Source organism: Leptodactylus fuscus, chromosome 4 (assembly GCF_031893055.1).
Source record: "Leptodactylus fuscus isolate aLepFus1 chromosome 4, aLepFus1.hap2, whole genome shotgun sequence".
Taxonomy (NCBI): domain Eukaryota; kingdom Metazoa; phylum Chordata; class Amphibia; order Anura; family Leptodactylidae; genus Leptodactylus; species Leptodactylus fuscus.
In genome coordinates this window covers 131,891,910-131,908,437 of record NC_134268.1, presented here as the reverse complement: position 1 = coordinate 131,908,437, position 16,528 = coordinate 131,891,910, and the positions used below count along the sequence as shown (strand labels likewise).

The window sequence follows — 16,528 nt, the reverse complement described above, 5'->3', positions numbered from 1 at the left end:
TATTTATTGCTACAATGGGAATTTATTCAGAGGGTCTGAGCTGGGATTTGTGTTTCTTCAGAGTTCTTCGTGTCTGTATTCTCTTAGCTGTCTGGTCTGAGCTCTGTAGTTACGTTGCATGCTTGTCTATATATTCTGCGGTGCATTCTAGGATCATTCTGGAGCCTCTATTTATTTCAGTTCCTATGCTTATTTAGTAATCTAGTCCTTGTGTTAAAAAATTATTACAGATATTTTGCCATTTCGAAAAGTGGGACATGATGGGGACACTTCAGCCTGACGGATTTGCAATATCTCATACCAAAAACTGGCTGGCGTAGATCTGGCCTAGGGGACTTCCTCTTGTATGCCTCTTAATTTTAATGCATTAACTACAAGGACATTATGCACTGGTTTTAAAATGTTTCTCCATTATTTCTTGCAGATATGATAAGCTCTTTATTATTGGAAGAATATGCAAATCTGTCTTCCATGATGTAATTGGGAAGTCCGTTGCAAAACAAAGGCCTCTTGGAAGATCGAGCATGATGCTAAAAGGGAGCAGCCTTTATTGGGTTGTTTCACTGAAATCCTGTCTTCCTAACTACATCAGGGAAGACAGGCTTGCACATTCCAGTGAGTGCCCTCTATTGGTTTGCAACACTGAGGCAGCAACTGACTTCCCAATTACATCATAGAAGACAGATTTGCATATTCTTCCCATAGTCCCTTGCGAAGTGGAGTGCTAAAGGCTTAATACGTCTCCACACACCTATATGGTGGTCTCTCCCCAAGGAGTGACAATATCCCCTTAACTCTATTATTTACAGTCTGTTTATGCTAGGGTTTAGTATGGGTTCTATTTTAATTTTGGGTTGTGCAAAGAGATACATCCACTACTTGTGTTTGGAACAGGGCCTATGTACCAGGCACTGATATTAGAGACATTTTGTAAGATACTTAGGATACCTTGTCTATGTATCTCAAAACCTTATATTGCCACTGGCTGTCCATATAACAGGATCCCTGCACTCTCATCCCTGTCAAATCTGAGAGTGCATGCAGTGTTGTAATGGGGTACCTAGGGACCACTAGAGGAATTGATACTGGGCCCATTCATACAAGTCCAGTCTATGCCAAGAGAACCCCTTTTTTATGGAATGCATGGAGTGAAAGGGGGTCTATAGAATCAGTGTATATGTGTGAGGTTTATCCAGTGCACAGGTTGATTGTATTTTTGCAAAAATTAGGCCAATATAGTTTTACACTTCCCCTTCCCCAATGATTTTGTTATGACTGGGATGGCTCCTCCTCTCTCCAGCCCTTCATCACAAGGCACTCGATGTTTGAGGACTCTCCCACTAGATCTGCAATATAAGTCTGCCTGTGGTATTCCCTAGTCTTTCGTGTATCACCTCTCACGATGTTTGGAGTCATATGCTCCGATTCCATAGGTTGCCTTTTCCTTATCTTTATTCCATGGGTTTAGCAGTTCATTAACGATCAGTAGATAATAAGTATTGGGGATGTTCTTGTGTGGCAAGAACAGACTGGGTCATCAAGGTCAACTGTGTACTGCTTAGACTTTGCTTACATACTGCTTAGCCTCTGCTATCAAAACCATTGCCATAAGCGCCAAGATCCAATTGGTGTAAGACTAATTTACTGTCACACATGTTCATAGAGTGTTTATTCTTTACATGTGCAGATTTGTAACCTACCCTGGAGTACAAGCTTGTAAGTTGCAAGGGACCCGCCCTGTGAAAGGTCGATTCTTTGCATTACAGAATGAAGTATTAACCTGAAACCGCATATCCTTGTAGCACGCTTCTTTGGTGTTCATGTAACCTGAAAAACAAAACCAATATTTTATCAGCTTTCAGCTACTATACCAATTTTGGCAATGAGACTTAAAAAGGATTCAAACATTGAAATCCCATTTTTTCTCCCTAACATGTAGGAGTAGCCTTAGATGTCTTCTTTGTGCCACCATTTGGTACAAATTCCAGTTTTCTTCTGTATGTAAATGAGTTCTCTCACAGCACTGGGGGTAGTCCCCAGTGCTCAAAAAGCACAGGGGGTGTCTCCAATGATGCGAGAGAACTCTCCAGCAACGCCTCTCTCTGCTTCTTGTTTCGGCACTGGGCTTCATCCTTCTAGGCATGCGCAGTCGGCTCTGCCATGGGGCCTCAGGCAGAGCCGACTGCGCATGCCCATGTCCATTTTTTTGTGGCTGCTTACGTGAGCGTACTGCGCATATACAGTACGCTTGTGTAGTTCTACGGAGTACAGAGCATACTGAGCATGCTCAGCAGCTCTGTACTGGCATCCAACACGTGCTGCGAAAAATGGGTGCTGTGAAAATCTGGTTCTTGGTGAGGTTTTCTAAATTTACAAGTTTATGTGGTCATAAAATGTTGTATGGTTATATAGAGGTATTTCAAGTATTTCAAAAGGGGGTATTAACGTTTTCAGACGAAGAAAATGAATGAATGTTGTTTTTTTTTATAGAAATATGTTATTTCAGTGTCCAATATGTGATGCCCACTTCCTAAAACTATTGCATGGGTTATCCTGAATACAAAAAAAAAAGCTGAATCTGTGAGTGTTAACTGCTGTTTGTATACACAAGAAATGGAATGATTTGTGGCTTTTGCAGTGCAGATTTAGAGGTTTGGTATCTGGGCACCATGTCATGTTGGTAGAGCCTCTAAAGTACTACTAAAGTGGAATCTAGAGAGCGCCCCATTTCGAAAACTACACTCCTTAAAGAATTTATCAGTTGGCGTTGTGAGCATTATTTTCCCAGATGAGAATATACAGTGGATGGTGAAAAGTGAATATGTAAGCTGTGCCGAGTACATTGGTACACCAAATTCCCTAGTATTTCCCCAGTAGCTTCTATGATTAGGGGGAGAGTCAATCTGAGGGTAACGTCTGGTTTCTTTTCCATTGCAAGCTCTAATTCTGGGGTGTACCCTGATATACACTCATAACATATATTCCTTCCACATCCATTTTTTGGGTGGGTTTTTGTCACCACATTGCACAAGCTATATTATTTTTCTTGTTATGTAGTCCTATAAGGGCTCGCTTTTTGTGGGATGAGATGCATTTTATAATGACAAAATTTTGGGGAGTCTATAACTTATTAACATCTCACTAGCTTTCTGGGTGGACTAAAAAAAAAATAAAAAAAAAAAATTTGGCATTGCTTTTTTTTAAATAATTTTTTGCCCTTCGCCATGTAACATTTCATGTTATTTTTATTCTTTAGATCGGTAAAATTACGTCAATACTTAATTTACATAGTTTTTTTATGCGTTACTAATTTTGAAGAGAAAAAATAATTTTGGGGAAAAAAAACATTTATTTTTCTATTGATTGAGGGCTTGTACTGTGTTTTTTTTTTTTATTGGTACCATTTTTGGGTATTTATGACGGATTACCTTTAATTCCATATTTTGAGGCGAAATTCCAAATATGTAGTGTTTTATACTATGTTTTGTGTTTTTAAACTGTATAAGGTTTTTTTTAAAATTTTGTTATTTTTTTCATGACATTTTTTTGTCCCAATAGGGAACACGAATCAGTGATCTGATCACTGTTTCAGTGTTATACAGGCCAATATAGAACTATTGCAGTGCTGATGTAGAGGCTGACAGGTGTGATGAATAAATCCTGAAGCAGGACCAGAAAACTGTACAACACAATTGCAGGTCCTGGGCTGCTGAATAAGGATCACAACAACAACAACAACAACAACAACAACAACAACAACAACAACAACAGGTAATTGTTTTCTTTTGTGTTTTAAATACCAATAAATCTTTGTTTTTTAAAAAAAATTTAAAACTGTCTGCGAGTATGTGATTATTCTCTTCTAAAATGAATGGGAGATAAGGATAAGTCAGAAGGAAAGGTTACTATTCCATTTTCCAGAAACATTTCAAACATAATTCTAAATATCTCATATCTAATTGACATCATATGAGCAATTTTAGCACACTCTATTTAATGTAGACCTGTTGGCATGATAATTTAATGCTAGAGTGACAGACTAAAACAGTTGTCTTCAATTTACTGTTGTAAGCAAACACCATTTGCTGGTGCTTTATGACACTGGAGACTATGGCACTCAATACAACCAGCACCACAATCCTACTAAGGATTGGGCAGCAAAGCGGTACATCAACTAACAAAGTTGTCCCCCAACCCCCCACTGGTCAACAAAAGAATGTTATAGCTGATATTCACAGAATTATTACACACAGTAAGATAACATGGGAAGAATATGCAAATCTGTCTCCCAAGATGTAAACAGGGAGACAGTGCCTCTGTTATGCTGCCCTCTATGGGAAGCACCCTGAACATCATACCCGACTTTCCCAGAAGTCTTTACTACATAATGCGGGGTTATAACCAAATTTCTCAGCTACGGATGGCACCGTTTCTGTCTGGTTGGACTTCATCAGCGCCGCCTAGAGAGAACTGATTTGGTAGAAGTGAGAGGCTGAGGGACCGGATTATGGGGATAATGTCCATCCTTAGGGAGAGACCACCTTTTTAGGTGTGTGGAGACTTATACAGACATAGTTGCTCCACTGCAAGGGAACATGGGAAGAATATGCAAATATGTCTCCCAAGATGTAAACAGGGAGACAGTGCCTCTGTTATGCTGCCCTCTATGGGAACCAGACCAGACAGAAATGGTGCCGTCCGTAGCTGAGAAATTGATTTGGTTATAACCCCGCATTATGCAGTAAAGACTTCTGGGAAAGTCGTGCATGATGTTCAGGGTGCTTCCCATAGAGGGCAGCATAACAGAGGCACCTTCTCCCTGTTTACATCTTGGGAGACAGATTTGCATATTCTTCCCATGTTCCCTTGCAGTGGAGCAACTATGTCTGTATAAGTCTCCACACACCTGAAAAGGTGGTCTCTCCCTAAGGATGGACGTTATCCCCATAACACAGTAAGATAGTAAGAAAACTGTACAAGCTTCCAGGATGTGCTCCAGCAGAAAGTCATCATTCCATCATACTGAACCATCTTTACACTGTTTCTGCACCAACCGGTCCCCACCCTAACTTGGGCAATGCTTCCTTCCAGCAGATCAAGCTTCTACAGAATCATTGCACAATGCAGATTCTAGAAAGTACTAAAACGCTGACTGCATGAGGACCTGCACTATTTAAAGCAACAAGAGAATGTATATTACACAGAACAGAACATATCATATTGTAACATTTTATCGTATAGTTTATTGTAACACCTGATATAAAGCAACCGGCTTTTACTACACAAAGTTGTTGCACATTAACTTGCTAGCACTGAGCTCCTCATCACAGTTATAGGCGCAGTAAGGACAAAGGGGTTTAGACTCTCCCTACACGACAGACAGTGTAAGATGGTGTGGGTTACTTTATTACAACTGCAATTTGGCTGTAAGAAAACTGTTAATTCAGAAAACCATTGCTTATACATTAGTTACATGACTTCCACTGAATTCTATAGTGAAAAAGTCAAACGCAATTTACAGTCTGCAACCAAAATACAACAGTGTTGGATATTTATTGACTGTTATGGCTTAGTCACACAAATTTACAGGTTGCAATGCAATACCATAGACAATCATTAGACATGGCTTGTATTCAACTTTTTGTTCCATACCATGTCAATATGTAGCCCTCGCCTACGACCTTTTAACCTTGTACCTACAGTTCAGTTCCCTGCATCAGAGATTGGTCCAGAGAATTTACAATATACAGTAGGGCTGAAGAAAATACAAAATAACTATGTTAGTACTTTAGGCCTTGTCCACATACTGTAAATTGGATTCAAAAATTTTAAAAATAAAAAATGTGGTACTTTGTGTATCATGCAATAAATAAGGTAGTTCGCCTGTACTTAAAATTCACACATCTATATTACAGCCGTGTAAGCAGTGTTTAGTGTATATGAGCCCTGGATGCCCTGTTAGAAGGTTACAGGTTAAAGAAATTATCCTAGCATGCTGCACTATAGATGGGAGCGCTGCCACAAGAGACTGAGGCAGACAGAACAGGGGAGTGCAAGGGACATATGGCTTGTGTGTCATCCTTGGTTTTGTCAACCTCCGCTGTAGGCTGCCCACGCTCAGCACGGATTTCAAGACCAGTTTTATAGAATTGCCAAACTTGGAGCATGGAGGTTTTATTTCCTTAAAACCTAAAAGCAGTGGAATTCTAACACACAAAGCACCACAGATTTAAATATTTAGAATGTATCCATTTACCCATGAATCTATTTTCTACAGAATAAATATTGCTGATCAGTAATATAGGGTGACAAGTCTGAACTCTATTGATGAGACCTTTGTAATGTTCTGACATATCTGAAAAGGTATGCCTTGTGATATTCTGGTTTGGCTTAAATTCCAAATGAATGAGGGTTCTTTGAAAGTCAGGCATTAAGTTAAAGGGAGCTACCTTTCAATAGGTGGCACTAGAGGCAAAATGTTCCTTTTCCCAGCTAGGAAAGTTAATTTGCATACCTTTTCCTATAATTTTAAGGAGCACATATGGCCTCCCCTTTGCTGATACGCAGTCTCCTATGAGGAATAAACAAAACAACCCCCCCCCCAAAAAAAAAAAAAAAAAAAAAAATCAATCCTCCTAACCCAAAGGACTTCTTGAAGTTTACTTTGGCTTTCAGAATGATTTGGATAGGCTGTCCAGAAAAAAATAGATCGATCCCAGTAGTGTTCACATAACCGCTCTGAAATTGCTGCACCGACCGAGAGTCAAGTAGTGCAAGGACTATGCACCAATCTTGCAGGGGACGTAAAGTAGGATGCCTAGAGACCAAACTTTTTGCAGAATTGGGAGGGTGACAGGATACATACCCATGATGCGGCACTGTGTGTTATTTTGAACAATGGAAAATATAGAAACTGTGGAACTGTAGCCAGCAAATGTGACTACTAACATGGTTAAATGTGAAACCAGTTATTTTCTGCCCTAATGTGCCAATATTGCATAGACAGCAGAGTGAATGAGACTGTGTCCTGAAAGAAGAGAGATCAATGCCTGTGGGTGGTCTAAAAAGAGTTGACTGACCAGCCAGCATGCAACCTTGAGCCAAAGTAACTGAGCTGAAGAAGGAAGACTACAGAATTGAACATATTGTAAATGGAGTGTATACAAGCTGGGACCTAAAGCCCTATTTGACAAGGCAATGGGGAACAATTGCATGTTCAAATGTTTGTTCCCGACAACTGGCCTGTCTGATAGTGCAGACTGGGTGCTGACCTTCACATTTTGTAGCTGATCAGCGCTTACTCAGAAATATCTTTGGCTTAAATAGGACCTCTGACCTGTGCTGTGATGCCGACTGGACTAAAGTGGACTTACTTATTGCTACGCTACAGGTTGGACTGCAAGACTGTTCTTTGGAAGGACTGTGAATTGATACGCTCTCTAATAGCTGAACTGGTTGCTTTAAGATTGCCTCTGTTATCATGAAAGTGATATCCCCATCTAATCAGCTTATCCCCCATCTATAATATACGTGATAACTTGCAGATTGATGGAAGTCTGACCTTCGAGACCCCCACTGATGAGGAGGAAACAAAAAAAAATAAAAAAAAATAAAAAAAATAAATAAAAAATGGGTGTCTCTGAATGAAATGGAGTTCAGGCAGTATACACATCCCTCCATTAAGGCCAATGGGAACCCTTGAAATAGATGGCCGCTGTTCTCCTATCCCTTTAAAGCTGGTTGTCTCATCATCATCATCATCATCATAATAATAATAAAACTATTGTGGAGTCATCACATCTGTTACCTTGTGTTAAAACTTTCAGTTCACCTGCTGTATCTGTCTGGTTTAACAAGCCATCTTCAAGTTATAGTACTCAAATATCCTGGCAAGGTCTGACCTCTTTCATGCTCCAGTTAAAATGAATGTGGCTTTTGAAAAGTCTATTTCTTAAAATCATAACTATGTATGGATGACTAATTGGTAGAGGAACTGGATACTCAATTTTCTTGTGGTCGCTTACACAGTAAACTGGTGTAAGTGGCCACAATAAAATGGCTGCGGGCATCCGCAGTCGGCTCTGCCTGAGGCCCGACGGCAGAGCCGACTGTGCATTCCTAGAAGATTGAAGCCAGTGCTGGAAGAATACGTAAGGAGAGGCCGTTCCAGCCGAAGAGAGAGGTGTCGCTGGAGATTTCTCTCGCAGCATTGGGGACACCCCCAGAGACGTTTGAGCGCTGGGGACCTCCCCCAGTGCTGAGAGAGAACTCATTTGCATACAGAAGAAAACCGGGATTTCTACCTAATGGCAGTGCGGAGAAGACTTCTAAAGGTAGGGAGACTACTAGCCTTTTTTTAAGACTATTCCTGTGTGTTGAGGAGAAAAAAAATTGCTATGGTTAAAGGGATTCAGTCATTAAAAAGCAAGCATGCCAGCTGACCAACATCGGTGCGACTCCATATTGTCCTCAGGCCTCTGTAGTGGTGTCACAGACGTGACATAGGTCAGGTCAGTGTCGTAATGCATACTGATGCCAGCATAGCCACGTTCCAAGTCACAAGTTGGCTATAGGGCCCAGTCTTTGCAAGCTACGCCTCAGGGCAAGATTATTACCCAATAGTCACACAAACATTCATGTAGCTTTATAACAAACCACAAAGCTCTATTACATGGAGGATGCTTGCCTATAGTTTTGAACATAAAATAAAAAAAAATGAAAATTATTTACATGCTAAATTGTAGGGAAAAAAAGACTGGAGTCGCACAAGCATTCAGACTCCGTTCAGAGTTTCGGTCCCTTAATCCGCTTGAAAAATGTGAACAGAAAAGCTCTGCAAGCATTTTTCGGGTGGACCCCATTATAGACCATATAGACTTGTACGCTAGCATATTTACAAAACATTAAAAACTAGTGACATCATTTGAAGAACATACAGTAAAATAAACTGCAACACTATACCTCCTCCACAAGAAGCAGAACACTCTGAGCGAATAATGGCCCATGTGAAGTTGTGCTTTGGAGTAAGCCTCTTCTCATTCCGTTGTTTGGGCATAGAAAACTCCCACTTTATTCCAGGGTTTTTACCCTGCAGTAGAATCTACAAAAAAACAAACAAACAAAAAAACCCCAACAGATTCAGAAGGATACTTTCTTGGCTTCATGGTTTAAGTAATGCGTGTAATTTAAAGTTAATCTAAATGAATAGCATTAGTACACCACATCCTGCCATATGTGGATGTAGTTAAGTCATCAACGGAGATAAATTTTGCTGCACACACCATTAATTTGAAGGGGTGTAATCATTTATTGTACAACAGTGAACACGCCATAGACATAACGCAAAAAAGTAGGTTTGAATAGAGAGCTAACTAGATCAAATAATGTTGACGTTTCGATTGTGCGACCTTCATCAGAACCGATCTAGTATTGGATCATGAGAGGAAGAATGTCCCTCCTCTCATGATCCAATACTAGATCGGTTCTGATGAAGGTCGCACAATCGAAACGTCAACATTATTTGATCTAGTTAGCTCTCCATTCAAACCTACTTTTTTGCATTATGTCTATGGCGTGTTCACTGTTGTACAATAAATGATTACACCTCTTCAAATTATTGGTGTGTGCAGCAAAATTTATCTCCATTGATTACGTGGGTCGGAGGACCCCCTTATTGCTAGCACCACAACTTATTACGAGTATGCGGTACCACTGTTACTTTACACCATAGTTAAGTACATGACTGGAAATCAGTTACCAAGAATGATATCTCAACAAGTTAAAAATAAAAGATGGAGTAGAGAGAAGAAAATGAGTGTTTTATCAATTACAGATAAAAATTGTGAAGATGTGGATAAAAACAAACAACGTTTTAGTTGCGCGCGATATAGGATCTACAGTATATGTACAGATGTATAGATTAGCTGAGCACTCCAATGGGAAAGGAGTGTCAGCGCATAAAGTTACTGCTTCTCTAGTTAAACTTATCAGTACATAATTTTGCTGAACATGCCATACAGCAGAGGGAGAGTATAAAGAGCTGGCAACCGAATGGAATGTTGTACATGCTTTTTGTTCTATTGACTCTCACTGTAATTGGTACAATATGCTAAATAACTAATGCTTGGTGGATAGTCTTGAATAGTTGAGTAACTTCAGCTTTAACCTTTTGATTTAGCTCCCCATCGCCTATATCTGCACACATAGTACCATATACGCTGCTTAGGGCCACTTTTACATAACCAAGTCCCATCCATGAAAAATGACCTGTGTGAGCTGTATTACTTGGACAGTTTTCCAGGACTGGAATCAGTTGTGAGAAAGTGGCCTAAACACTTAGGACTTCCAAACCGTTTAAGTCCAAATTGTTTGCATAGGATACTGTCTTTTTTATCAGAACTACGTATACAAACAGGAACAGACTGTCAGGAACAGCCTTCTGACTGTAAAGAGCTATGGCACCGGGACCGATAGCTCTTTGATAGCTCTTTACCCGGGGCACAGATCGGGAAAGCCGACAGTGCGCTGAATTCAGTGCACTGTTGGCTTTCCAGCAGTATAAAGAACTGCCTGTGCCCAAATCCATGAAAGGTCCTCTTTAACTGCCAGAAAGCCCCTTTATGCCGAGGCTTGATGTGGTGTAAATGCCACCTTTTTGGCCATGGCGGAAACACCACGGAAAAAAAAAACCGCAGCATTTTACAGTCCCTGCAAAGTAGCGAATCGCATCCACAACTTGCGGGAAAATACACAGAGCATATCAATTATACCTACAGAAACGCCAACAGTTTCCCTATAGGTATACGGAAGCAGAAAGTTCATAGAGGAAACCTAACTTCATAGCTGCATCAAATGCATATACACAGAAGCAGCATCTTTACCAATAATGTAAAGATGATTGTACATATAAAAGTGTTATTGACACTATGGTCAAGAGGTTATTTGGGAATCAAATAAGAATCAAACCATAAGAAACAGAGGATAGCAGCAATTGCTTGCCTCAAAAGATGCCACAAAATATTCTTCTGTAGATTTTTGAATATTTAGTTCCCACAAGAAATAAGCCAGCACTGGTAGTATTTGGGAGCGGCTTATTCTTCTCTTACCACTCAGAAAACATGCATGCTTGGTCGACTGTACAAAAGTGACAAACAACTTACTTCTATTACAATTGTTTCATTTGTTGGTCCAGCAGAAATCAAAGTTTCTGGATTATTGTAAGGTCTTTTGTATTCGAAAACTGCACCAGCAAATTTATATTGGCCAGGCCAGTCGATGGTCCAATATCCATTGAGGTAGTACTTTTTCTGTGTGTTACGTACAGAGATGTATGAGGTAGAAATATTCATTTCAGAAACACTGATGCTATGAGCTCCAGCAGGAATAGTGGTCAATGAATAGTATTCTGTAATATAAATAGTAATGTAATATGTCTACTCAAATTAGATACATACATGCACATATTACACACACATACATATTCTAGTCAAAAGTTTGGACATATCTTTGTACTTCTTGATTGTCATTTCTTTTTTGGACATGGTAGAGTCATATTAAAGACCTGAAACCTATGAAAGAACACATATGTAATTGAGTAGTTAACATGAAAACGTTAAATCTGAACAAGTTTTAGATTCTTAACAGCAGCCCCCTTTTGCTTTGATGACTGCTTTGTATACTCTTGGCATTCTCTATATCAGCTTCATGAGGTAGTCACCTGAAATGGTTTTCAGTTAACATATATAGGCCTGGTGAATTTGTGGAATTTATTGCCTTCATAATTGTTTGAGACCAGTTGTGTTGCTTAGAGGTAAGATTAGTACACAGTTCCATGCAATGTTTATCTCTATTAAACTTCATTTTTAATCTGCACCATGACAGCAATCACTCAAGTAAAGAGAAGTAATTGTCAATTATTACTTTAAAACATGAAAGTCAGTCAATCTGTGAAAAATTTTCAAGAATTTTGAAGGCATTCTCAAGTGCAGTAAACCATCCAAGGCTATAATAAAACCTAGCCTCATCAGTGCTGCCTCATAAATAACAGTTACCTGTGCTGAAGTAAAGTTTATTTGTCTACAAAAAGGCTTCACAGAGATCAACTAATACACATCTCACCATCACATGTTCACAGCAGGCTGCAAGTACCAGACGTTTATGGTTAAATGGCTACAAAGAAGCCACAGCTGAATGACGAGAAGAGAATTCATTGGACAAGGAAACACAAGGTATGGACATTAGATCAGTGGAAATCTGCTCTTTTGGTTTCAAGAATTGTCTTTGTGAAATGCAAAAAAGTTAAGTAGACGGTTCCTACAAGTGTGGTTGCCACTGTGAAGTATGGAGGTGCTATGCTGATTTATATGGTTAGTGATTTATTTAAAATTCAAGGCATACTTATCCAGTATAGCAACCCATCTGATTTGTGCTCAGTAGGATTATCATTTGATATTTTTAAAGGGACGGAGACCCTAAGCACACCTTCAAGCTAATATAAGGGCCATTTGACCAAGGAGGAAAGTGACTGAGTGTGGAAGCCATCTAGTCTGGTGAAGCAATCATCTGACCTAAACTCAACTGAGATGGATTGGATCACAGAGTTAAAAGGAGTCGTCCAAACTCACAATCCCCTTTCCCCAGTCCTCTGATGCCTCCCATCACGGTTCGGGCCACTCGGTCCAGTGTTGTGGTGGAAGTCACAGCCACACATGATAGCAGCAGGACTAGACTACTCTGGGAGGACAGCGGAGCACCACGGACAGGGGAGTATGATTTTTGTTTTTCACCTCCCTCCAGCCTATATAAAATATAAAACATTTGCCCGGACAACCTCTAAAGGAAAAGCAGCCAGCAAGTGTTCACCTGAGAGAACTTCAAGACTGTTGGAAAACAGAATGAAGAGAGAGTGCACAGCTGTCAAAATAAAAAGGGGCTATCCTGAAGAATCTAAAACACAAAACATTTTTTTGTTTAATACTTAAATTCCATATCTTTTCTTTCATAATTTTCATGTCTTCAACATGTAGAGAAAAAAAAAACAAAACAAGGAAAACTATGAAGTGAAAAGGCCCATATATTTTGTACTGAAGTATGAACTAATAAACAGTAAAAAAAAAAAAACAAACACAAAACCACCACATCTCAAGCATTATTTGAAAAAAATTACCATTGCATATGCATGATGTGTACAAATAAGTTTAAACATGACCCTCTATTTTCCCAGTTCCTTAAATGTTTATACAGGAATATAGTAGATGTACAAGGTGATGTGTTTTCCATCATACATTTCTTAACATATCAGACCTCAGATAAGCAAAAAGTAATTAATGTCTCAAATCTGAATTAAGGCAATAAAAGCTGGTTGCTGTACAGAAAAGTTCTCAACAGTATTGAACTATTTTCCTTGCTGTGGAATCTTATGTGGACCTAAACACCTAAAAACAGCCCAAACTATGCAAAAACAAAACTAAAAGATCTATGAACTCACTGGAGACTGGGATGGTAAAAAGAACTATGTAGCATGAATTCATCTGTCCTGATGGTTTCAAAAATGACACGAAAGCCTGGTGTTCTTTTCTGCCCTCAAACCCTATAATCTCTGTAGTTCCTCTTCCCATGTAGCTCACATTGTAGATGAAATAAATTGCATCTTTGCTTTTACTGCTTGTGATTTCCTGAAACTATTCTAAGGCTAACACAAACCAAATAAAATGTTCAGTATTGCTTGGAACTAGGGGTTTGCTTTAAAAAGTAGTGTGCAGTGGACTTTTTAGATAAGGACTTGTGTAGATATTATATACATCTTGTGAGAAGGTGACAGGCAGAGTGCTGGAGTCCAGATATATTAGCCCCAGGTTTCTGACATGTGTGGTCCAGGGCAGATCTGGAGTAGGCCTCATCTCAAAAGGCTGCAGTTCCTGCATTGAAGTGCAGTTCCATTACACGAAAGGAGGTGTACGATTTTGTCCTGTATCCCCGAGTCTGGTGAAACAATATCGCTCCTGTTTGTGTGGCTGGAAGTAAGCCACATGTATTGTTAGGTTAACCTACTGTCTAGTTAGTAGCTCAGACGAGCAGGTATTTAATTTGTCTTTTGTCTGAAGTTAAGGCTGTATTTTTTTTTTGTTTATTTTGTGCCTGAAGTGAAGGTTTATTTATTTTCCTGTTTTTATTTTCCTAAATAAACCAGTTTGCTGCATATTTTGTGTCCCTGTCTTGACTGTTCAGGTCTGCACCACTGCTTCTACCGAGCTAACTTCCCCACAATATATATAATATTTTTAGCACATTTTATGTAGTAAATTTTGCTTACGGTTAGAGGAGTGCTGTTTTGTATACTGGCTTCTGTAGATCTTGCATGTTGAGTTGTCCCCTTTGCATACACCACATGAATCATAAACGGCATTAGATCCAAGGACTTTGTCACAGCCAACTGTCTATCAAAAAGAAGATTAATCTGTTTCTCCCCATCTGCTTAATATAAATTAGTGCATTTCAGGACAATAGAATACAATTTACTTCTTAAGGCTGGGGCCCCACGGGTCGGAAACGTCATGATTTGCCCATGGCAGAAATGCTGTGGGAAAAATCGCAGTGTTTTACAGTAATGGCAAACGCCGGTGGTTTTCCCATTAATATAATTGTAACAGAAAGTCCGCGTAGGAAAACTCCACAAACTTTCTGTTTAAAGCGCTGCACGAAGAACTGCAATGCAGTGCCGCCGCCGTTTTTTCTGCAGCGCTTTATTGCTGCAAGTCATCCTGTTTGACCTTAGCCTTACATTTGTACTTTTTCATAAAGAAAAATTCATGATGAACTGTAGTGGTGATACAATATGTTCCATGCCTGCAAAACCCCCCAATGTATATAACCATGTGCTTTGTCAGTATGCTAGCCGTGTTTTTAACTCAGATTTTTTTTTCTTTTTTATGGCCCCATACACAATACCATTTTGCAGCCTGGGTTCAATAATGAAATGTATGGGTCTGTACTATCTTCTTACAGATCCGTACCAGCACAGGTTCACAGGTATGTTGTTTGGAATTCACAGCACATATTTTGTGTGCATATGTAAATGATTATATGTGTTTTATATGAATTATACTGTTTTTGTGTATATGTACACAATTTTGAGAAACAATTCTATGGTTTTACATATCAGCATGTAAGGTCTTAAAATTAGCCAAATACAACCTCACAAACAATATAATCCCTTATTTCATTACATTATTATTTAGCCATATTTGTAAACAAATACACCCCATAACTTAAAGTAATCAATTTCTGGATGACTTGAGCAGTGTTGCACTGATAAACCACAAGAATGTCCTCAGCTATCTATGGATGGGTTTCTCTTCCTTTTGGCAGAGATATTCTGGTTTGCCTTTAATCCCAGATTATGACACTAGATCAAAACCAGGCATTGATCTCTAGGAATCTACTTTCCAAAATTAGGTGTTAAAGCAAGTTTTCGCAATTACCAAGAGGGATTTATTTTCACATTCTTTTCCCAGAATACTTAGCAAGACATGTATGATCTATAGGTCCTGGAAAGGTGACATGCAAAGGCAATCTAAAGGAGCTTCTCCGTGCACCCCAGAAGTGTCTGTCTGCTATGAGAGCAGGGAGAGGAGTCATCAGCACAGCAGCCTTTCTGCTCTCATACACATAGAGAATAGAGGGTGCACAGAGACACTTCCAGTGCATGGAGAAGGCTAGTTAACATATGAATAAAAACGGACTTATTCAAAATCTACAATTTACATACAAGAGGTCTGTGTGAAATAGCCTTTCTAAAGGCTATGCAAGTATGTGCTTAGATATAAAAAAAAAAAAAAAAAAAAAAAAACTTTTCCCAATGAACATATGTATAAAAAAAGGTCATTTTCTAGTGCCACATTTCATTTAAAAGAGACTTGACACGCCTCAGCATGTGTAGCATCAACCAAAGAAATTTCCTAGGGGATCTCTCACTAAAACTTCTGTTATTGTAAAGTCAAAATATAAGCTTTTAGCACCTGAGCATATGTAAATTTACCTTACCTAGTGATGTGAGCAGCTTCATCTCCATCAGGATATCATTGCCATAAGCCCTGCTTCCTAGTTTAGTAGGGTATCAGGCTGACGTCAGTCATGCCTCAGAGGGCATGATTTAGTATGATGATTGTGTCCCACTGTCAAAACCCTGATTTTAGACCATTTTGGAGGATACCCCTTTCAATTTTTTTTAAAATTCTGTACATCTAACGCTAGGTTCACACTAGCGTTCTCCTGTCCGTTCTGAGCTTTCCGTCTTCTGCATGCCAGAAGTCGGAAAGCTCAGACCGGGTCCGGCCGTGAGCGGCGGTGAGCATTTTAGGCTCTCCGCCGCGAAACCGGATTTTTTTTATCCAGACACAGAGTACTGCATGTCCGACTGTGTCCGGATTATAAAACCCGGTTTCGCGGCGGAGAGCATAAAACGCTCACCGCCGCTCACGGACGGACATCTCTCTCACCCATTCAAATGAATGGGTGAGAAAGACTCCTG

The 16,528-nt window shown here is 39.5% G+C and overlaps 1 protein-coding gene across 1 annotated transcript in view; it reads right to left on the bottom strand.

The window, feature by feature from the left end:
- ADAMTS16 (ADAM metallopeptidase with thrombospondin type 1 motif 16) overlaps nucleotides 1-16,528 on the bottom strand; it is a 140,306-nt gene that overhangs the window by 26,452 nt on the left and 97,326 nt on the right. Inside the window, exons 14-17 of the mRNA XM_075271171.1 lie at nucleotides 14,312-14,435; nucleotides 11,160-11,404; nucleotides 8,962-9,100; nucleotides 1,701-1,827 (exon numbers count right to left, since the gene is read on the bottom strand). Of these exons, the coding sequence (XP_075127272.1) occupies nucleotides 1,701-1,827; nucleotides 8,962-9,100; nucleotides 11,160-11,404; nucleotides 14,312-14,435 (635 nt within the window). The remainder of the gene's footprint in view (nucleotides 1-1,700; nucleotides 1,828-8,961; nucleotides 9,101-11,159; nucleotides 11,405-14,311; nucleotides 14,436-16,528) is intronic.